The 23,984-nt window shown below is 40.4% G+C and overlaps 1 protein-coding gene across 4 annotated transcripts in view; it reads left to right on the top strand.

The window, feature by feature from the left end:
- Positions 1-23,229: 23,229 nt before the first annotated feature.
- DYNC2H1 (dynein cytoplasmic 2 heavy chain 1) overlaps positions 23,230-23,984 on the top strand; it is a 493,166-nt gene continuing 492,411 nt past the window's right edge. For all 4 annotated transcript variants that reach the window (XM_069554796.1, XM_069554794.1, XM_069554793.1 and 1 more), the window contains exon 1: positions 23,230-23,856. In XM_069554796.1, the coding sequence (XP_069410897.1) occupies positions 23,662-23,856 (195 nt within the window). In that variant the 5' untranslated portion in view covers positions 23,230-23,661. The remainder of the gene's footprint in view (positions 23,857-23,984) is intronic.

Below are 23,984 nucleotides of genomic sequence, written 5' to 3'. Positions count from 1 at the left end.
ATAGTGTCCTAAAATGTGTTAATTCATATATCCTGTACTTAGTCTATTTTTTCCTAATCCTTATTTGAAATAAAGCATTTCAACTTGCCAGAAAAATAAACAATACAGAAATTAAGTGATTTATGAGGTATCACTTTATTGTGGTCCTGGTTCTATACAAATACTTTCCTTCCCATACATTAGCATTTATTCATTCAAAACAACCTTATGAGTAAAAATTTTCTAAAATATTTTTGTATGTATAAACCTAGAGAAAGAAAACTATGGGACTTCCCTGGTGGTCCAGTGGTTAGGACTTGTCACTTACACTGCTCAGTCTCTGGCATGGGTTCAATCCTTGCCTCTAGGAACTAAGATCCCATAAAAATGAAACAGGGCAGCAGCAGCATCAACAACAGAAAACAACATCTAAGAAAACAATAGAAAGGCAAGTGACAATGAAAATATGACAATCCAAAACCTATGGGATGTAACAAAAGAAGTTATAAGTGGGAAGTCTATAGCAATACAATCTTACCTCAAGAAACCAAAAAATCTCAAATAAACAACCTATCATTAAACCTAAAGCAGCTAGAGACAGAAGAACAACAACAACAAAAAAAAAAACCCAAAGTTAGTAAAAGGAAAGAAGTCATAGAGATCAGAGCAGAAATAAATGATAAAGAGATGAAGAAACAATAGCAAAGAATAATGAAACTAAAAGCTGGTTCTCTGAAGTTCTAAAATCAAAACTGATAAACCTTTAGCCAAAATCATTAAGAAAGAAAGGGAGAGGACTCAAATCAATAAAATTAAAAACTAAAAAGGAGAAGCTATAACACACACGCCAGAAATACAAAGGACCATAAGTCAGTCAGTTCAGTTCAGTCGCTCAGTCCTGTCTGACTCTTTGCGATCCCATGAATCGCAGCACGCCAGGCCTCCCTGTCCATCACCAACACCCGGACTTCACTCAGACTCACGTCCATCAAGCCCGTGATGCCATCCAGCCATCTCATCCTCTGTCGTCCCCTTCTCCTCCTGCCTCCAATCCCTCCCAGCATCAGAGTCTTTTCCAATGAGTCAACTCTTCGCATGAAGTGGCCAAAGTACTGGAGTTTCAGCCTTAACATCATTCCTTCCAAAGAAATCCCAGGGCTGATCTCCTTCAGAATGGACTGGTTGATCTCCTTGCAGCCCAAGGGATTCTCAAGAGTCTTCTCCAACACCACAGTTCAAAAGCATCAATTCTTCACTGCTCAGCCTTCTTCACAGTCCTACTCTCACATCCATACATGACCACAGGGAAAACCATAGCCTTCACTAGACGGACCTTAGTCAGCAAAGTAATGTCTCTGCTTTTGGATTTGCTATCTAGGTTGGTCATAACTTTCCTTCCAAGCAGTAAGCGTCTTTTAATTTCATGGCTGCAATCACCATCTGCAAGGATTATGGAGCCCCCCAAAAATAAAGTCTGACATTGTTTCCACTGTTTCCCCATCTATTTCCCATGAAGTAATGGGGCCAGATGCCATGATCTTTGTTTTCTGAATGTTGAGCTTTAAGCCAACTTTTTCACTCTCCTCTTTCACTTTCATTAAGAGGCTTTTCAGTTCCTCTTCACTTTCTGCCATGAGGTTATTGATATTTCTCCCGGAAATCTTGATTCCAGCTTGTGTTTCTTCCAGCCCAGCGTTTCTCATGATGTACTCTGCATAGAAGTTAAATAAGCAGGGTGACAATATACAGCCTTGAGCACTCCTTTTCCTATTTGGAACCAGTCTGTTGTTCCATGTTCAGCTCTAACTGTTGCTTCCTGGCCTGCATATAGGTTTCTCAAGAGGCAGGTCAGGTGGTCTGGTATTCCCATCTCTCTCAGAATTTTCCACAGTTTATTATGATCCACACAGTCAAAGGCTTTGGCATAGTCAATAAAGCAGAAATAGATGTTTTTCTGGAACTCTCTTGCTTTTTCCATGATCCAGTGGATGTTGGCAATTTGATCTCTGATTCCTCTGCCTTTTCTAAAACCAGCTTGAACATCTGGAAGCTCACGGTTCACATATTGCTGAAGCCTGGCTTGGAGAATTTTGAGCATTACTTTGCTAGCATGTGAGATGAATGCAATTGTGTGGTAGTTTGAGCATTCTTTGGCATTGCCTTTTTTTTGGGATTGGAATGAAAACTGACCTTTTCCAGTCCTGTGGCCACTGCTGAGTTTTCCAAATATGCTGGCATATTGAGTGCAGCACTTTCACAGCATTATCTTCCAGGATATGAAATAGCTCCACTGAAAGTACATCACCTCCACTAGCTTTTTTCGTAGTGATGCTTTCTAAGGCCCACTTGACCTCACATTCCAGGATGTCTGGCTCTCGGTGAGTGATCACACCATTGTGATGATCCAGGTCATGAAGATCTTTTTTGTACAGTTCTTCTGTGTATTCTTGCCACCTTTTCCTAATATCTTCTGCTTCTTAAAGTTAGGTCCATACCATTTTTGTCCTTTATCGAGCCCATCTTTGCATGAAATGTTCCCTTGGTATCTCTAATTTTCTTGAAGAGATCTCTAGTCTTTCCCATTCTGTTGTTTTCCTCTATTTCTTTGCATTGATCGCTGAGGAAGGCTTTCTTATCTCTCCTTGCTCTTCTTTGGAACTCTGCATTCAGATGCTTATATCTTTCCTTTTCTCCTTGGCTTTTTGCTTCTCTTCTTTTCACAGCTATTTGTAAAGCCTCCCCAGACAGCCATTTTGCTTTTCTGCATTTCTTTTCCATGGAGATGGTCTTGATCCCTGTCTCCTGTACAATGTCACGAACCGCATTCCATAGTTCATCAGGCACTCTATCTATCAGATCTAGGCCCTTAAATCTATTTCTCACTTCCACTGTATAATCATAAGGGATTTGATTGAGGTCATACCTGAATGGTCTAGCGGTTTTCCCTACTTTCCTCCATTTAAGTCTGAATTTGGCAATAAGGAGTCCATGATCTGAGCCACAGTCAGCTCCCAGTCGTTTTTTTTTTTTTTTTTTTTTTCCTGACTGTATAGAGCTTCTCCATCTTTGGCTGCAAAGAATATAGTCAATCTGATTTCAGTGTTGACCATCTGGTGATATCCATGTGTAGAGTCTTCTCTTGTGTGGTTGGAAGAGGGTGTTTGCTATGACCAGTGCATTGTCTTGGCAAAACTCTATTAGTCTTTGCCCTGCTTCATTCCACATTCCAAGGCCAAATTTGCCTGTTACCAGGTGTTTCTTGACTTCCTACTTTTGCATTCCAGTCCCTTATAATGAAAAGGACATCTTTTTTGGGTGTTAGTTCTACAAGGTCTTGTAGGTCTTCATAGAAGAGGCTATTACAAATAACTGTACACCAATAAAACGGACAACCTAGAAGAAATAGGTAAATTCTTAGAAACGTACAACCTTTCTGACTGAAAGGTTGAACCAGGAAGAAATAGAAAATATGAACAGACACAAGTACTTAGATTGAAACTGATTGAAAATCTTCCAACAGTCTTTCTCCAAGTCTGCCTGTGTGTCTATTCTCTCGTAACCTTTTCCCCCCAATAACCAGTTTACTTATTTCACCAAAACAAAACAAAATGAAAAGTTTTCCAACAAACAAAAGTCCAGGACCAGATGACTTCACAGGAGAATTCTATGAAACATTTAAAGAAGAGCTAACACCTATCCTTCTCAGACTCTCCCAAAAATTGCAGAGGGAGGAACCCTCACAAATTCATTCTGCAAGGCCACCATCACCTTCACCTTTGGCCAACAAAACCAACGATATCACGCACAAGAAAACGATACTACAAAACAGTATCCTTGACAAACATAGGTGCAAAAATCTCAACAAAACCTTGAAACAACCAAACAATATGCTAAAAGGATCATACAAAATGATCAAGTGAAATTTACCACAGGGATGCAAGGATTATTCTATATACCTGTATCAATCTATGTGATACACCATATTAAAAAATTAAAGATTAAAAACCATATGACCATCTCAATAGATGCGGAAAAAGCTATTCAACAAAATTCAGCCTGCATTTATGATAAAAACTCTCCAGGAAGTGAACATAGAAGGAACATACCTCAACATAATAAAGGCCATATATGAGAAACCCACAGCAAATATTCTTAATGGTGAAAAACTGAAAGTATTTCCTCTAAAATCAGGAACGAGATAAGGATATCCTCTCTCACCACTATTATTCAGCATGGCTTTGGAAGTCCTAGCCATGGCAATCAGAGAAGAAAAAGAAATAAAATGAATCCAAATGGGAGAAGAAGTAAAACTGTTCCTGTTTGCATATGCCACACATGCCACACATAGAAAATCCTAAAGATGATACTAAAATATATTAGAGATCATCATTGAATTTAGTAAAGTTGCAAGATACTTAATACACAGAAAATTTTTTTTGCATTCCTATACACTAACAATGAAAGATCAGAAAGAAAAATCAAGAAAAAAACCCATTTATCATCACATCAAAAAGAATAAAATACCCGGGAATAAACCTACCTAAACAAAGATCATGGCATCCAGTCTCATCACTTCATGAGAAATACATGGAGAAACAGTGTCAGACTTTATTTTTTGGGGCTCCAAAATCACTGCAGATGGTGACTGCAGCCATGAAATTAAAAGATGCTTACTCCTTGGAAGAAAAGTTATGACCAACCTAGATAGCATATTCAAAAGCAGAGACATTATTTTGCTGACTAAGATCTGTCTAGTCAAGGCTATGGTTTTTCCTGTGGTCATATATGGATGTGAGAGTTGGACTGTGAAGAAGGCTGAGCAGTGAAGAATTGATGCTTTTGAACTGTGGTGTTGGAGAAGACTGTTGAGAGTCCCTTGGACTGCAAGGAGATCCCACCAGTCCATTCTGAAGGAGATCAGCCCTGGGATTTCCTTGGAAGGAATGATGCTAAAGCTGAAACTCCAGTACTTTGGCTACCTCATGCTAAGAGTTGACTCATTGGAAAAGACTCTGATGCTGGGAGGGATTGGAGGCAGGAGGAGAAGGGGACGACAGAGGATGAGGTGGCTGGATGGCATCATGGACTTGATGGGCGCGAGTCTGAGTGAACTCCGGGAGATGGCGATGGACAGGGAGGCCTGGCATGCTGCGATTCATGGGGTCACAAAGAGTCGGACATGACTGAGTGACTGAACTGAATGGAACTGAAAGGAGGCAAAAAGACCATGCTCAGAAAACTAAAAGGTACTGATGAAAGATATCAAAGATGACACAAACAGATGGAGAGATAAACCATGTTCTTGGGTTAGAAGAATCAATATTGTGAAAATGACTATACTACCCAAAGCAATCTACAGATTCAGTGCAATCCCTATCAAATTACAAACGGCATTTTTCACAGTACCAGAGCAGAAAATTTTCATAATTTGTATGGAAACACAAAAGGTCACAAATAGCCAAAGCAATCTTAAGGAAAATGGAGCTGGAAGAATCAGGCTCCCTGACTTCAGACTATACCACAAAACTATAGTCATAAAAACAGTATGGTACTGGGACTTCCTTGGTGGTCTAGTGGTAAGGACTCCATGCTTGCACTGCAGGTGGCATGAATTGATCCCATGCCACCCATGGGGGACTAAGGCGCCACATGCTGCATAGCTAAAAACACACACAAAAAAGAACAGTATGGGGCTAACACAGAAACAGAAATATAGATCAACTGAATGGGATAGAAAGTTCAGAGACAAACCCAAGCACCTACAGTCACCTAATCCATGCTGAAGAAGGCAAGAATATACAATGGAGAAAACATAGTCTTTTCAATAAGTAGTACTGGAAAAACTGAACTTCTACACTTACGCGAATGAAATTAGAGTTCTCCCTAAGGCAATACACAGAAATAAACTCAAAATGGATTAAAGACCTAAGTGTGAGAATGAATATTATAAAACTCTTAGGGGAAATCATAGGCAGAATACTCTTTGACATAAATCACAGCAAGATATCTTTTTTGATGCACCTCCTAGAGTAATGAAAATTTTTTAAAAAATAAGCAAATGGGACCTAATTAAACTTAAAACTTTTTACATGTTAAAGAAAACCAAAACAAAACAAAAAGACAACCTCAGAATGGGAGAAAATATTAGCAAACGAAGCAAGCAACAATGGAATTAATCTCCAAAATCTGAAAGCAGCTTATGCAGCTAAATATAAAAACAAACAATCCAATCGAAATATAAGCAGAAGATTGAAATACCTGACATTTCTCCAAAGACATAGAGGTGGCCAAAAAACATGAAAAGATGCTCTAATTATTAGAAAAATGCAAATAAAAGCTACAACGAGCTATCACTTCACACCAGTCAGAATGGCCATTATTAAAAAAATCCACAAACAATAAATCCTGGAGAGGGTGTGGAAAAAAGGAAACTCACTTACACTACTGGTGGAAATATAAATTGGTGCAGTCACTACGGGAAACAGTAGGGATGTTCTTTAAAAAAAACTAAAAATAGAGCTGCCAGCTGACCCTGCAATGTCACTCCTGGCAATATATCCAGAGAAAACCATAATTCAAAAAAATAGATGCATCCCAGTGTTAATGCAGCACTATTTACAATAGCCAGAACATGGAAGCAACCTAAATGTCCATCAATAGACTAATGGATAAAGAAGATGTGGTACATATGGAACATTTACTCAGCCATAAAAAAGAATGAAATAATGACTTTGCGGCAACATGGATAAACTCGCTGAGTCACACTGAGAGATTGTTATACTGAGTGAAGTAAGTCAGACATAAAAAGACAAATATCATAGGATATTACTTATGTGTGGAATCTAAAAAAAGGGATACAAATGAACTTATCTACAAAACAGAAATAGAATTATAGGTGTAGAACACAAACTTATGGTTACCAGGCGATAAGGAGGAGAGAAATAAATTGGGAACTTGGGGTTAACATATACACACTACCATATTCATGGCATCTGGCCCCCATCACTTCATGGGAAATAGATGGGGAAATAGTGGAAACAGTGACAGACTTTACTTTTGGGGGCTTCAAAATCACTGCAGATGGTGACTGCAGCCATGAAATTAAAAGACGCTTACTCCTTGGAAGAAAAGTTATGACCAACCTAGATAGCATATTCAAAAGCAGAGATATTACTTTGCCAACAAATGTCCGTCTAGTCAAGGCTATGGTTTTTCCTGTGGTCACGTATGGATGTGAGAGTTGGACTGTGAAGAAGGCTGAGCAGCAAAGAATTGATGCTTTCGAACTGTGGTGTTGGAGAAGACTGTTGAGAGTCCCTTGGACTGCAAGGAGATCCCACCAGTCCATTCTGAAGGAGATCAGCCCTGGGATTTCTTTGGAAGGAATGATGCTAAAGCTGAAACTCCAGTACTTTGGCCACCTCATGCTAAGAGTTGACTCATTGGAAAAGAGTATGATGCTGGAAGGGATTGGGGGAAGGGGGAGAAGGGGACGACAGAGGATGAGATGGCTGGACAGCATCACTGACTTGATGGACGTGAGTCTGGGTGTACTCCAGGAGTTGGTGATGGACAGAGAGGCCTGGCGTGCTGCAATTCATGGGGTCGCAGAGTTGGACACGACTGAGAGACTGAACTGAACTGAACTGATATATAAAATAGATAACTAATAATGACCTACTATGTAGCACAGGGAACTCAACTCAGTACTTTGTAATGAACTATATGGGAAAAGAATCTAAAAATGAGTGGATAGGTGTTTATGTATAAATGATTTCCTTTGCTATACACCTGAAACTATCATGACATTGTAAATCAACTCTATTCCAATAAGGAAAAAAATGAAAAAGAAAATGGTAGAAATTGGATGATAAAATAGGACTTCCTATTTTGGAGCTTTAGTAAAACCCACAAGAACTTCTGGTGTTTCCAAGAGGCCCTGCAGTGCAGAAGTATGTAGCACGTGCTGTACCCTCTTACATCCTAAAGCAGTGTGCTGTGAGCTGTGCTGGCCTCACTCAGTCATGTCTGACTCTCTGTGACCCCATCGATGATAGTCTACTAGGCTTCTCTGTCCCTGGGATTCTCCAGGCAAGAATACTGGAGTGGGTTGCCATTTCCTTCTCCAGGGGAATGTTGACAATCCAGGGATCAACCTTGAGTTTCCTATGTCTCCTGCATTGCAGGCGGGAATTCACCCACTGAACCATCAAGAATACCATTAAAAGCAGTGTGCCTGAGCAGATCAATTACAGCCTGACACAAGCTCTCATCCACTCCAGGGCTCAGACTGCAAGAGTAGCCACTATCTATCTGAAAATTCCTTCTTATGACAACAGAGGGAAAGGAAAACATAGTGAACCTATGGTTTTGGATGAATGGCACAGAAAATCACACGTGAGTGTAGGCAGCTTGTGTTTAGGTATGTTCTTATGTGCATTTTCACAGTCTTAAGCATAGATGGATGTTGTGTTTTTGTTACACTATATACTTTCCAAACTTGATATTTTGGAAAGTTGACATATATTGGAAATGATTTGGAAATGGTTTCTTAAAAGGAGAACCACCGTTAAACTGATGTATTTGCCCTTTTAAACATTGCAGCCTTGAATAATACATTTAGTTGATTTGTTATTCAGTTTTGCCATCTGTGTAATAAAACAATACTATATGCTTTATCTAGACATCACAGCATTGTATTGTTGAAAAAGTAAGAGACTTTCCTGGTGGTCCAGTGACTAAGTTTCCATGCTTTCACTGCAAGGGGTGCAGGTTTCATCTGTGGTAGGGAAGCAGTCTATAAAAAGTAATAATAATAATAAATAAAAAATATGAAGGTTGTATCAGAACTACTAAGGGGTACATAATTATATATCAGCTGAAGTTCTTAGGGCACACCCAACAATAATCAAGTTTTACTAGTCTAGAAAGCATATTTTTAATAAATAAATAAAGGTAGTCCACAGACTCCAAGGAAGGGATTTCAAAGAAGAAAACTCATGAAAGTAGTCAGTTGATCTATTTTCCTCCTCCACCCAAATTCTGGTAGTGGTGCTTTCCCTCTCCTATCCCATTTTGAATATCACCTGTGTATAGTTACCAGAATTTTAACCATGTTCTCAGCCATCAAAAATAGGGTTGTCTACATAGGGTAGTTTGAACACGACTTCGCAAATTCTTCGGCTTTGGTTAGGTATCACTTCTTTGGAAAATCCATAGGCAACAAATGGGCAGCTACTGACAGCATTCACAACTCAGCACAGAGCAGATGAGTTGACATGACTGTGTAGTAAAGTCAGGTGAGGCAGCGGTTCCTAGAAAGGCGTACATGATCTGAAATAGTCTCAGACATTTCCTTGGCCCCCACACTGCTCTGCTCACTGGCATTGACAGTGTTGGTGTCCCTTAATGCTGAGTCGGTTCCTCTCTGGTTTTCCTCACAGATCCACTCCCTCATCTCTAGCCTTTCAGAGACCTCCTCCAAGACTGAGCCCTATTCATTTCTTGAATATCTCTCAAGCCATTCATTGCAGCATAAACTTTATACTTTGCTTCTTACAGACCTGGACTTTTGATTTGAAAGGGGCTTCTTGTCTCTAAAAGGATAATATATGGCTCATAAAAATTAAAAGTGCTGACTTTCAGTTGTGTTTTATTTTATTTTTTACCAACATGAAGTTTCAAGAGCATATTTTCAAAGGGAAAAAAATTAAACTGTTTTTCATTTATGACTTAATGACTACAGTCTTTGACACAGTCTTTACAGTCTCAAGATGGCCATCTTTAACTAAGTTGAGAGGAGGGTGATGTGTATGAGGAAACAAAGAAATAAATCATTCTTGAGAATTATACAGGTATAAGAAAAAACTCAAAAGTGGCATTTAGAATATGGAAATAAAAGTAAATATGTTTGAAAGTCTACTAAGTTTAGAGGAAATGTGTTGTTAAAGAAACTATCTGCCTGGACTAAGAAAGACCTTGAGCCTTAAAACATTATCAAGCTCCTACAGTTTCCCCAACGGGAAGCTCTGCTGTCTTACCTTTTTGATTTATAGGTTTTGGGGCTGGGAAGAGCCACATCTCACCCTGTTGGAAAGAACTGTGAGTGTCATGCAAATCTAAATTCCTGACAAGAAACCTAGATATATAATAGGAATAACTTCATTAATGTGGAAACTGCATATCTCAAATTGAAACTTGAACCCACTATCTTTTAATTGAAATTACACACCTGGTCTCAGGACTTAATGAGTCTTATATTAATGAAGCTTTAGTTCAGTTCAGTTCAGTCGCTCAGTCATGTCCGACTCCTTGTGACCCCATGAATCACAGCACACCTGGCCTCCCTGTCCATCACCAACTCCGGGAGTTCACCCAGACTCATGTCCATCAAGTAGATGATGCCATCCAGCCATCTCATCCTCTGTCGTCCCCTTCTCCTGCCCCCAATCCCTCCCAGCATCAGGGTCTTTTCCAAAGAGTCAACTCTTCACATGAGGTAGCCAAAGTATTGGAGTTTCAGCTTTAACATCAGTCCTTCCATGAACACCTACGACTGATCTCCTTCGGAATGGACTGGTTGGATCTCCTAGCAGTCCAAGGGACTCTCAAGAGTCTTTTCCAACACTACAGTTCAAAAGCATCAGTTCTTCAGTGCTCAGCCTTCTTCACAGTCCAACTCTCACGTCCATACATGACCACTAGAAAAATCAGCCTTGACTAGATGGACCTTTTTTGGCAGAGTAATGTCTCTGCTTTTGAATATGCTATCTAGGTTGGTCATAACTTTTCTTCCAAGGAGTAAGGGTCTTTTAATTTCATGGCTGCAATCACCATCTGCAGTGATTTTGGATCCCCTCAAAATAAAGGCAGCCACTGTTTCCCCATCTATTTGTCATGAAGTATTGGGACCAGATACCATGATCGTAGTTTTCTGAATGTTGAGCTATAAGCCAACTTTTTTCACTCTCCTCTCTCACTTTCATCAAGAGGCTTTTTAGTTCCTCTTCACTTTCTGCCATAAGGGTGGTGTCATCTGCATATCTGAGGTTATTGATATTTCTCCCAGCAATCTTGATTCCAGCTTGTGCTTCTTCCAGCCCAGCGTTTCTCATGATGTACTCTGCATAGGAGTTAAATAAGCAGGGGGACAATATACAGCCTTGACATACTCCTTTTCCTATTTGGAACCAGTCTGTTGTTCCATGTCCAGTTCTAACTGTTGCTTCCTGACCTGCATATAGGTTTTTCAAGGGGCAGGTCAGGTGGTCTGGTATTCCCATCTCTCTGAGAATTTTCCACAGTTTATTGTGATCCACACAGTCAAAGGCTTTGGCATAGTCAAGAAAGCAGAAATAGATATTTTTCTGGAACTCTCTTGCTTTTTCCATGATCCAGCGGATGTTGGCAATTTGATCTCTGGTTTCTCTGCCTTTTCTAAAACCAGCTTGAACATCTGGAAGTTCACGGTTCACATATTGCTGAAGCCTGGCTTGGAGAATTTTGAGCATTACTTTACTAGCGTGTGAGATGAGTGCAATTGTGCAGTAGTTTGAGCATTCTTTGGCATTGCCTTTCTTTGGGATTGGAATGAAAACTGACCTTTTCCAGTCCTGTGGCCACTGCTGAGTTTTCCAAACTTGCTGGCATATTGAGTGCAGCACTTTCACAGCATCATCTTTCGGGATTTGAAATAGCTCCGCTGGAATTCCATCACCTCCACTAGCTTTGTTCATAGTGATGCTTTCTAAGGTCCACTTGACTTCACATTCCAGGATGTCTGGCTCTAGGTGAGTGATCACACTATTGTGATTATCTGGGTCGTGAAGATCTCTTTTGTACAGTTCTTCTGTGTATTCTTGCCACTTCTTAATATCTTCTGCTTCTGTTAGGTCCTTGATCGAGCCCATCTTTGCATGAAATATTCCCTTGGTATCTCTAATTTTCTTGAAGAGATCTCTAGCCTTTCCCATTTGTTGTTTTCCTCTATTTCTTTGCATTGATCACTGAGGAAATCTTTCTCATCTCTCCTTGCTATTCTTTGGAACGTCTGCATTCAGATGCTTATATCTTTCTTTTCCTCCTTTGCTTTTCACTTCTCCTCTTTTCACAGCTATTTGTAAGGCCTCCTCAGACAGCCATTTTGCCTGTTTGCATTTGTTTTTCTTGGGGATGGTCTTGATTCCTGTCTCCTTACAATGTCACGAATCTCCATCCATAGTTCATCAGGCACTCTGTCTATCAGATCTAATGAAGCTTAATGAGGGTCAAAACGGAAGGAATTCAGGAACTTGAGAGGCAAAGTGGTAGGTAAGAAGTAGATTTATTTAGAGAGATACACATTCCATGAACAGAATACAGTCCATCTCAAAAGGCTTGAGTGTGGCCCTGAAACATGGGGTGGTTAGTTTTGATGCATTGGTTAATTTCATAGGCTAATAAGTGGAAAGATTATTCCAACTATTTTGGAGAAAGGGTGAGGATTTCCAGGATTTTGGCCACTTCCCATTTTCTGGCCTTTTATGGCTGGCCTTGGAAATATGTCATGGCTGGGTGTATCATTTAGTGTGCTGTGTCATTAGCATTACATGTGCCGCTGTATTACAATGAGTATATAATGAAGCTTGAGGTCAGCTGGAGGTCAACTGTTCCACCATCTTGGACCTAGTTGGTTCTAACCAGTTTTTGTGATATCCTCAATGGCTATGCCAATCTTTTAAAGATTGTGCCCTGCCACCTTCCCTCTCATTTCAGTGAATATATTTCACAGTGGTGTAAAATTTCAAATTTTACATTGATAGCTATCTTTAGTGATTAACAATGTCAATCAAGGTAATGCTTGAAAAAATGGGACTTGCTACTATTGCCCGAAAACTGGATTCACCTCTGGTGAGTGTGAGGCATTAGGTAAAAGCAAGCCAAAGATCAGGAGAAAAAAAAAGATATACTACTTGCAGCAAGTAAGGAGAACACTGGGGATCTTTCCCCTAACAGCAAAATTCAAGGAAGTTTTAGGCTAAGGGTACATGCATATTCATGAAGGGCCTTATTGGAGGAAAATTCAGCTTTGAATTGGGGCAGAGGTTGACAGACAAGCTTTAATTGACTGAAGTCTGGAAGGTCAACATCGTCATTCCATCCTCCACCTCAGCACTAGCCTTAGCTTCTGCATAACTCAAAGCTATATTATTATTTAGGAATATTATTAATATTAATATTATTTAGCTATATTATTATTGAGGAACAGGACCTTGCTCAAGCCTACATTATTGTGTCTTGACTATTGTGTCTTATTTTCTGCCTTCCTTCCCTTAAGATCATTAATTATGTGACATGTTCACAGGCAAGCATTGTAGCCAGGCTTAGATCACAAAATGGCTTACAGCAAAATGGTTTCTTCTGTCATGAAAGCCAGGGACCCCCTACCCTATGCTTTGTGGCTCAAACAGTAAAGAATCTGCCTGCAATGCGGGAGACCTGGGTTCAGTCCCTCTGTCAGTAAGACCCCCTGGAGAAGAAAATGGCAACCCACTCCAGAATTCTTACATGGGAAATCCTATGGACAGACTGGTGGGCTACAGTCTATGGGTCCCAAAGAGTTAGACACAACTGAGCGACTAACATTTTCACTTTCTTTTCTTTAAATTTATCCGAAGCCACCTTGCTGAGTAAACTGATGCTGCCAATGTTTTGATGTTCTATTCTTTAGGCAAAAAGCTGTGATATTAGAGGGTTATTCTATCATAGAACTTATTTTTAAAAAAGATGCTAGGCTCTGAAGCAGAAAGCTCTGATTTAATTGCATGTTATTTAACAATCATTTTATGTAAATAAAAATGGAAATAGCAATGGAAAATAAAAGACTCAAAATAATAGTTTATGTGAACATTTTAAATTAATAGTTACCATGGTATAAAACTTCCTTTTCCCTTTAGCACTTTACAGCAGTGGTTATGCATAATTTAAAAATAACATTAAAGGGCATTCAGCTGCAAATCTGAGTAAGACTGTTTCCTTTTAAGCTAGATCATGCACACAGTAAGCACCAAAGCATCTAAAAGAAAAATCAGTATCATGTTAAGGAACTGTTGACTGAAACTGTCCACCTTAGCCAGATATGATGATAACTGCTTGCCTGAGCTTTCTCACAACAGGAGGTTCAGATAAAGAATGTAGTACCAACATTGGAAACTAACCAGGAGAATTTGAGAGGGGCTGAAAGGAAGGAGGAGATATCAGTCTAGAATTGTTCAGTTGCTAAGTCAGGTATGTCTTATGAAAATAGCTGGAAAGAATTCAGGAGGTGCACAAAGGAGTAGGTAGGAGATGCCAGCCCCATCAGCCTCCCAGAAACCCTCACGCTGGAATCCATACTGGTTGAGAGATGTGCATGTCACTAGGAAAGACCCCGAGCCAGACCAAATTTGGCAACAAGCAAGGTGATTGGCTAAAGACAGCTTGGAAAGCTAACCCTATTACCTTGAAACCTCAAACTGCAGGCCACATGGCAGAGCGTCTCTCCTGGGCTCCCTTACCTTATTTGCTCTCTGCAAAGGTGCCCCTTCCCAACAGTCTTTTGCTTTGTCAGTATGTGTGACTTCACAGTTCATTTCTAAGTGTTAGACAGGAGCTTAGTCTTGTGGTCTCAGAGAAGGCGATGGCACCTCACTCCAGTACTCTTGCCTGGAAAATCCCATGGATGGAGGAGCCTGATAGGCTGCAGTCCATGGGGTCGTGAAGAGTCGGACACAACTGAACGACTTCACTTTCACTTTTCACTTTCATGCATTAGAGAAGGAAATGGCAACTCACTCCAGTGTTCTTGCCTGGAGAATCCCAGGGATGGGGAAGCCTGGTGGGCTGCCATCTCTGGGGTTGCACAGAGTTGGACATGACTGAAGAGACTTAGCAGCAGCAGCAGCAATCTTGTGCTCTGGAAGGGGTCCTTTTTCCTACAACAATTATAGAGGAACAGATTACCTATGAATGCATTTTAAAAGTTTTTTATACTAAGAATAAACAGTATTTTTCACTAGCATACCTCATTACACTGAAAGGCAAAATTAAAAACTCCATATTTATTAGACAAGTATTTATCACATAATTTGGTGTATATGCAACAGGCTTCATTAACATAGCATTCTGTAAAACAGCTTTACCTACAGGGTAAAGCAGGCTATATAAATTAAACTGGTCTGGGTGTGAGACTATGGGGTGGGTGAGTACATACCCTATCTGCAGTCTGGATAAGTTAGCTTAGCACAGAGCAACAAAGAAGTCAATAACTCAGTTGTTTAAAACAACAAAATGTGTTCGCTTGCTCTCATGAGTTGGTCAAGGGTCAGCTGGGGACCCTGTTCTTTGTCATTAGAACAAATCTATCCAGATTTGATATATCCATCAAAAGTCACGAATGTCATTGGATGTCTAGAACATTATTGGTTACTATGGCAGAGGAAAAAGAAGACATTTTATTTTGCTTAGTCTAAGCAACATTTTTTTTTCTTAATTTGAAAGATGTTAGAATGTATGATAGTCATTAGAACTGTTCTCAGATAAATTTTTAGAGCCTCAAGTTTTCTTTCTCCTCAATGCCAATAAGATATATTGTCAATTAAAAAAAATTGTGACTATTCAAGAGAACACTTATATAAGGTAATTAATAACGAAGTTCAAAAGGTAGAGCCAAAAGTTACCACAAAGTTTACAATTAACTTTCACATTTAATTTTTAATATGTAATAAAGCACTAGCATTCAAGTAAATAGTAGTTAACATCTGACAGAAGACTCAAACTATCTAAATTATTTAATCATAGTGTCTGCATTTTCTCATGGTGAAATCCAAAAGTATTATCTGCAAGGAGTTCCAAACTTTGACTTTGTTCTCCTCCAAATGTCAGCTTTTGATTGTTTTTGTTAGTGGAGACAGGAAAAAATCAACTCCACATTATCACATTTCTTGCTATTCCCCCACCATGCCCAGGATTCGTTGTGGGAGTGGAGGTAGACAGAAGTGCAGATGAAAGAATAAACTTCAGTTATACGATGACCCAATAAATACTAACTCCTTTACTCACATGGCTCCTTCCTCTCACTCCCTATATTTTCAACACAAATGACTACAGGAAGCATCGACTTCTTACTAGACTCCAGGGTAATGGTTAGAGACTCTTTTATGACTTAGGAACAGAATTTGAAGAAATAGAATTCCTATTATTCCATGGGGACACATAAAAATGTATAGAGGTAAATATATTGAAGTATTTGAGTTGAACATTAAATGTCATGTGAGAATGTACATTTCACTGTGCTGGTGATTGAAATCTGTAAATAATTATGCCTCAGAGTAAGTTTCAGCTTCTCTAAGTCTGAAGAAGAGGTTCTGAAATTACATCCTTTCATGTACAGCTCTCCCAACATTGTCCAAGGATAGTAACTAGATGATTATTATACTTTAATATAAAAATGATATTATAACAATCCTATGGCATTTTGTTTTTAATGTAATTTGCCAATATTTGTCAACCATAATGGATAAAACATAAAAAGCCTTTTCTTATCTTCATCTTCTTAAATAGATATAGATAATGTAGAGACCATCTAGAACAAATGATCCCCAGTGGAAACTTGAAATATTTTCAGGGGTCTCTAATGTCAAACTATTTCCACAATAATAGATGTTTTGTGCCTCTTTCATTGTGCTTGACCCTTGATGGTGTAAAAGTAATGGTGGGCAGAATTCTAAAACAGCCCCAAGGTTTCCACTCCCTGGTGGGCACAACTTGTATAACCTTCTAACTTTGAATGTAGGCAAAACCTGTGAATATGGTGGGCTATCACTTCCATGCTTCAGTTGACTTTGAGTTAATAAAGGAGATTATCCTCTGGGCTAGGTAAATGCTTGAAAGGAATGGGGCTCTTAAAGAATTGAAACACAAGAGAGATTTGTTGTGTGAGAAAGTTCTCCATCCTTGGCTTTGAAGATGAAGGTAAAGAATGTCAGCTTATGGTTGGCAAAAAAGTGGGGACCTTGGTCTTGCAGCCACAAGGAATTTAATTGTCTCAGCTATATGAGCTTGTATGGATGTGAATATAAGAAGGTTGAGTGCTGAAGAACTGGTGCTTTCAAGCTGTGGTGTTGGAGAAGACTGCTGAGAGTCCCGTGAACTGCAAGGAAATCAAACCAGTCAATCCTAAAGGAAATAAACCCTGAATATTCATTGGAAGGACTGATATCGAAGCTGAAGTTCCAATGCTTTGGCCACTTGCTGTGAAGAGCTGACTCATTGGAAAAAACCCTGATGCTGGGAAAGATTGAAGGCAAAAGGAGAAGGGGGCAGCAGAGGATGAGATGGTTAGGTAGCATCACTGACTCATTAGACATGAGTTTGAGCAAACTCCAGGAGATAGTGGAGGACAGAGGAGCCTGGCATACTGCAATCCATGGGGTTGCAAAGAGCTGGACACGATTTAGCAACTGAGCAACAACAAAACGAGCTTGGAAAAGGACCCTAAGGTCCAGATTAGAACTCAACCTGGCCAATATATTGAACTCAACTTTGTGATACTATTAGTAGAGGCTGAGGTGCAGTTCCCAGATTAATAATGGACAGAATTGAACACTAATAAAGGAGGGTTATTTAGGCCACTGAGTTTGCAGCCCTGGAAAACTAACCCAGTGTGGCTAAACTGCTGGCACCTTTGCACAAATCAAGGCTGGGACACTGAAATATTCTAGTAGACATCCTTTCTTCTCCTCCATGTACTCAAAGGAAAAGATACCAGTTTCATTTAAGAATGTCTTCAAAGACAGAGTAAATAATTTAGTCAGATCTCAAATCTTGAGTTCAAGTCAGTTTAATGTTCTGATGGATGAAACACCAAACGCATTTATGCTGAATACTGAAGTACAATGGTTGCCTTAAGGAAAAGAAAAGAAAAAACAAAAACAACCAGGAACTTGTGTGACTGTTTGAGTTTTGATCAAAACTAGCAGCTTTTTATCACTGAAGACAATTTTTACTTAAACAGATGACAATTACTCTTAAGACTTGGGTATTTGGCAGACATTTTTTCCCCTCAAAAATGAATGAAATAGGTCTATCATTTCAAGAAAAAAATGAACAATATTTGTTGCCAATGATGAAATTCAGGCTTTCATGAAAAATTAGAATTTTGGAAAACTTAAATTCTCTACTACTCTAAGCTTGACAACCTCTCCATACACAGACTTTTTCTTCTGGTATCAGTGGTTTATCAATCAATGTGATTTTATAACATTGTATAATGAAATGTATTAACATTTGGAAGATCTACATAGCTCAAATGTTTTCCAAATGACCAATACATGAAGTTACAAAATTATGTACGGGCAAAATATCCATTCAGAGTGCAAGATAACCAATGGGTTTTAATGTAACTGAGTATGAAATGTTTATTGATATGGTTCCAGATTCCAAATTTCAACTGTCCTTCAAGAAACTGCTGTTTGTGGGGAATTCCCTGGTGGTCCAGTCATTAAGGCTCTGTGCGTCCACTGCTGGGGGCATGGGTTTTACCCCTGGTCTGGTACTTAAGGTCCCACAGGCCATGCCGCATGGCCAAAATAAGTGCCCACACACACACACACACACACACACACACAAACACACACAAAGAAGGAAACTACCATTTGTGGAGTTTTGGTTTAATATCACGGTTATCTGAAAAGACCATAAAGTTCTTTCTGTTTTCCAGCTACACATGTTTCTGTTTTCTAACTACATATCTGTAGTGTTCTCCACATACTTCAACCAAAACAACATATTGCAAGGGATGGATACAATAGTAGATAGAAGATATGTTAAATAACTGCCTCTTACTAAGGCATATATATACTAAAGAAATTTGTGGAAACGTAAAACAATATGACTCTTCTGACCAAACTTATTTTTATATTGGGAATTATAATTATTTTCATCAAAATATATTATTTATGTTAACAAGTCATGTTAACTTATTACTTTTATATTTAAAAATATTTATTTATTTGGGTGCATTAGATCCTAGTTGCAGCATGCAAGCTCTTTTGTTGAGTTCTGAGGGCTTCTCTCTGATTGTGGCTTTCAGGCTCCAGAGCATTTAGGCTCAGTAGTTGCCCTGTCTGAGCTTGGTTGCCCCAGGGCACATGGGAAATTAGTTCCCTGACCAGGGATTGAATCGGTGTCCCCTACATTGCAAGGTGAATTCTTAACCACTGGACCACCGGGAAAGTCCTGCTTATTATTTTTAATTGGATGAATAAATACATATTTTATAATCTGTCTCACTTTGAATGACTACTATAGTAAATTTTTACAGAAATAATGCACAGAAACAAATTTTTTCTAAAGGCCTCAATAAATTTTTAATGTATAAAGAAGTCCTGAGACCAACAGTTTTGAGAAATGCAAATATTTTAAAAAATTAGAATCCTTGGTTCAGAAAGATTTTGGCCCCTGATCTCTGGTTCACATTGTCTGTTTGAATGTTACCTGCTGGCTAACTTCTAAATCAATGCTCCACACTAACTTTTTAAATTTAATTTTATTTTTTTTAATTTTTATTTTTACTTTATTTTGCTTTATAATACTGTATTGGTTTTGCCATACATTGACATGAATCTGCCACAGGTGTACATGAGTTCCCAATCCTGAACCCCCCTCCCACCTCCTACCCCTTATGGCTGATATCAATTACTCTTTGGTTGCGTATGTGTGCTAAGTCGCTTCAGAAGTGTCCAAGTCTTTGCAACCCTGGACTGCAGCCCTCAGTCCATGGGATTCTCCAGGTGAGAATACTGGAGTGCGTTGCCCTGCCCTCCTCCAGGAGCTCTTCCCAACCCAGGGATGATCTCTTATTCCTTCTGCATTGGCAGCCAGATTCTTTACTATTAGCTGCACCTGGGAAGCCCTACTCTTCAGTTCAGTTCAGTTCAGTTGCTCAGTCATGTCCGACTCTTTGTGACCCCATGAATCGCAGCAATGCCAGGCCTCCCTGTCCATTACCATCTCCCGGAGTTCACTCAAACTCACATCCATCGAGTTGGTGATGCCATCCAGCCATCTCATCCTCTGTCGTCCCCTTCTCCTCCTGCCCCCAATCTCTCCCAGCATCAGAGTCTTTTCCAATGAGTCAACTCTTTGCATGAGGTGGCCAAAGTACTGGAGTTTCAGCTTTAGCATCATTCCTTCCAAAGAAATCCCAGGGCAGGGTCCAATTGCTATTAAAAAATAGGCCCACACCACACAATATAAAATGGTTCAAACACAATAAATGTTATTCCTTGCTTAACAATTTCTGGCTCTACTCCACACTGACTCAGGAGCTCTGGTTCTGACTTTTTCATGGTTCTGCCATTTCTTGTTGCTTTGTTAGCTCCATCCAGCTGGCAAAAGGTAAAGTTATAGTTACTTCTTTGAAACTTTGCCTTGGAAGTGGCACACATTACTTCTGCCCACATTTCATTTGTGAGAATTAGTTAATGGCCATCTGGATGGCAAGTACTTCTTAGCTGTGAAAGGGGAGACATGATGTTAGGGGCTAACCTGCTGTCTACCATTGTGATAGAGTGTCTGGAGAATGAGTCAATAGGATTTGGAATAAATCTTCATTCCGTAACTTACTGTCTGTAAGATTCTTTATTCTTTATTCAAGCTTCCTGAGTCCAGGGACATTGTCTTGTTTTCCACTCTAGGCTTAAGTCTGGGTAAACAGCTGTGAACAAGATACAAAACATCCTTACCCTCATTGGGTTTACGTGTCAGCTGGATACCTAGGTTAATTTTTTTTTTTGACATCTGGCTTAAAATGGATTGAAAACTCAAATTTCATATCTTGCAGAAGTCCAAAGGGCATCAAGATTTTAAATATTTCTGGGAGGATGAGATTCTCATGATCTCAACAGCTTTCTATATTCATGTCCCTACACGTATTGTCTTTTCATTCATTTTAATTCACAGTGCCAAGGATACTTAGACATTTTATACATTTCCACCAAAATAACTCATCTAGACTAAGCATTTGTGAGTTATGGAAGCTTTCCTTAAGATCCTGGGAAGGGTCATTATGCCCATTGCAGAGCAAGAATCTCTGTATCCATATTAGTCATTTTTGTTTCAAAGGCCTTTTTGGCTACCCAGTCACCCTGGGTTCCTATTTGGAGTTGCCAGCATTCTACCTCATTGACTTCTCTCCCACATTTCAAACTGTTAGTAAGAATCTAATTCATTTCCTTTTATAATTTAAAGAACTTCAGGTTTCTTTAGTTTCCATTCCCAGAATTCAATCAAATAAAGTTAGCCACTGTTTCCACTCTTTCCCTATCTATTTCCCATGAAGTGATGGGACCAGGTGCCATGATCTTAGTTTTCTGAATGTTGACTTTAAACCAACATTTTCACTCTCCTCTTTCACTTTCATAAGAGACTTTTGAGTTCCTCCTCACTTTCTGCCATAAGGGTGGTGTCATCTGCATATCTGAGGTTATTGATATTTCTCCCAGCAATCTTGATTCCAGCTTGTGCTTCTTCCAGTCCAGCATTTCTTGTGATGTACTCTGCATAGAAGTTAAATAACCAGGGTGACAATATACAACCTTGACATACTCCTTTTCCTATTTGGAACCAGTCTGTTGTCCCGTGTCCAGTTCTAACTGTTGCTTCCTGACTTGCATATAGGTTTCTCAAGAGGCAGGTCAGGTGGTCTGGTATTCCCATCTCTCTCAGAATTTTCCACAGTTTATTGTGATCCACACAGTCAAAGGCTTTGTCATAGTCAAGAAAGCAGAAATAGATTTTTTTTACTGGCACTCTCTTGCTTTTTCCATGACCCAGCAGGTGTTGCCAATTTGATCTCTGGTTCCTCTGCCTTTTCTAAAACCAGCTTGAACATCTGGAAGTTCATGGTTCACGTATTGCTGAAGTCTGGCTTGGAGAATTTTGAGCATTACTGTACTAGTGTGTGAGATGATTGCAATTGTGTGGTAGTTTGAGCATTCTTTGGCATTGCCTTTCTTTGGGATTGGAATGAAAACTGACCTTTTCCAGTCCTGTGGCCACTGCTGAGTTTTCCAAATTTGCTGGCATATTGAGTGCAGCACTTTCACAGCATCATCTGTCAGGATTTGAAGAGCTCAACTGGAATTCCATCACCTCCACTAGCTTTGTTCATAGTGATGCTTTCTAAGGCCCACTTGACCACACATTCCAGGATGTCTGGCTCTAGGTGAATGGTCACACCATCGTGATTATCTGAGTCGCGAAGATCTTTTTTGTCCAGTTCTTCTGTGTATTCTTGCCACCTTTTCCTAATATCTTCTGCTTCTTAAAGTTAGGTCCATATCATTTCTGTCCTTTATGGAGCCCATCTTTGCATGAGATGTTCCCTTGGTATCTCTAATTTTCTTGAAGAGATCTCTAGTCTTTCCCATTTTGTTCTTTTCCTCTATTTCTTTGCATTGATCGCTGAGGAACGTTTTCTTATCTCTCCTTGCTATTCTTTGGAACTCTGCATTCAGATGCTTATATCTTTCCTTTTCTCCTTGGCTTTTTGCTTCTCTTCTTTTCACAGCTATTTGTAAGGCCTCCTCAGACAGCCATTTTGCTTTTTGCATTTCTTTTCCATGAGGATAGTCTTGATCCCTGTCTCCTGCACAATGTTAGGAACCTCTGTCCATAGTTCATCAGGCACTCTATCTATCAGATCTAGTCCCATAAATCTATTTCTCACTTCCACTGTATACTCATAAGGAATTTGATTTAGGTCATACCTGATTGGTCTACTGGTTTTCCCTACTTTCTTTAGTTTAAGTCTGAATTTGGCAAAAAGCGATGTTTAAATAATATTCTGTTAAAATCCTCACTACAACCTAGATAATATTTCCCCAGTTTACAGATGTGGAACTTGATGCTGACAGAATGGTTTGCTAATGAGTGCTGGGGAAAAGGGAGCCCTAGAACTCCTTCAGCCTTCCTAAATCCACGCCATCCTGTTGCCCTTGAAGACTAGTTCCATGTCTCCTAGTAATGCGTCGTAAGAAGTCAGCTGCTGCTGCTGCTGCTGCTGCTGCTGCTGCTGCTGCGTCGCTTCAGTCGTGTCCGACTCTGTGCGACCCCATAGATGGCAGCCCACCAGGCTCCCCCGTCCCTGGGATTCTCCAGGCAAGAACACTCGAGTGGGTTGCCATTTCCTTCTCTAATGTATGAAAGTGAAAAGGGAAAGTGAAGTTGCTCAGTCGTGGCCGACTCTTAGCGACCCCATGGACTACAGCCTGCCAGGCTCCTCCGTCCATGGGATTTTCCAGGCAAGATTACTGGCCTGGGTTGCCATTGGAAGAAGTCAGCAGAAAGCACTACATGCGGACTTCGCCACCTGACCCACACTTGCCCTAATCCCCTGCAATCGATGACGGCGGCGAGCAGCTAAGGAGCGCCGAGGTGGTCGATCGGCCCGTGAGCTTGCCGTGCGCGTGCCCTAGGCGGTAATGCCGCCACGCAAGGACGTGTGCGCCGTCGCCATAGCGACTGCCCCTGGCAACGGCGAAGCCCGGCAGGCCGCGGGCGAGCTAGCGGCTGGGGCTGTCCGCGCCTCTCCACGTTCATCCGCCTGCTCTCTCCGTCGTTCGCTCTTGCTGCCCACCCTCCCCGGTCCTCCTCTCCGGAGTCATGGCTGGCGTGCCCGGGGACGTGCGGAAGCTCTTCATTTTCGCCACTACTCGGAACTACTTCGGGCTGGTGTCGGAATCCTGGGACCACGCGCTTCTGGGCAACGGCCCCGAAATCAACAACTTTTTGGACGACGGGAACCAGATGCTCCTCAGAGTGCAGCGATCCGACTCCGACATCGCCTTCTCCAACGTGGTATGCCTGCCTGCAGCCCCGCCCCGGCCTGCCTTTCTGTCCCGGGCTCAGCCGGACGGATGCCGGGTCCCTGGGAGCCTCCTGGCTTGGGTCCTCCTCCAGGGCCCGTGGCTATCCCTTCCGGACGA

Source organism: Ovis canadensis, chromosome 15 (genome assembly GCF_042477335.2).
Source record: "Ovis canadensis isolate MfBH-ARS-UI-01 breed Bighorn chromosome 15, ARS-UI_OviCan_v2, whole genome shotgun sequence".
In the NCBI taxonomy this organism is placed as follows: Eukaryota; Metazoa; Chordata; class Mammalia; order Artiodactyla; family Bovidae; genus Ovis; species Ovis canadensis.
This window is presented reverse-complemented; position numbering and strand designations above follow the sequence as displayed.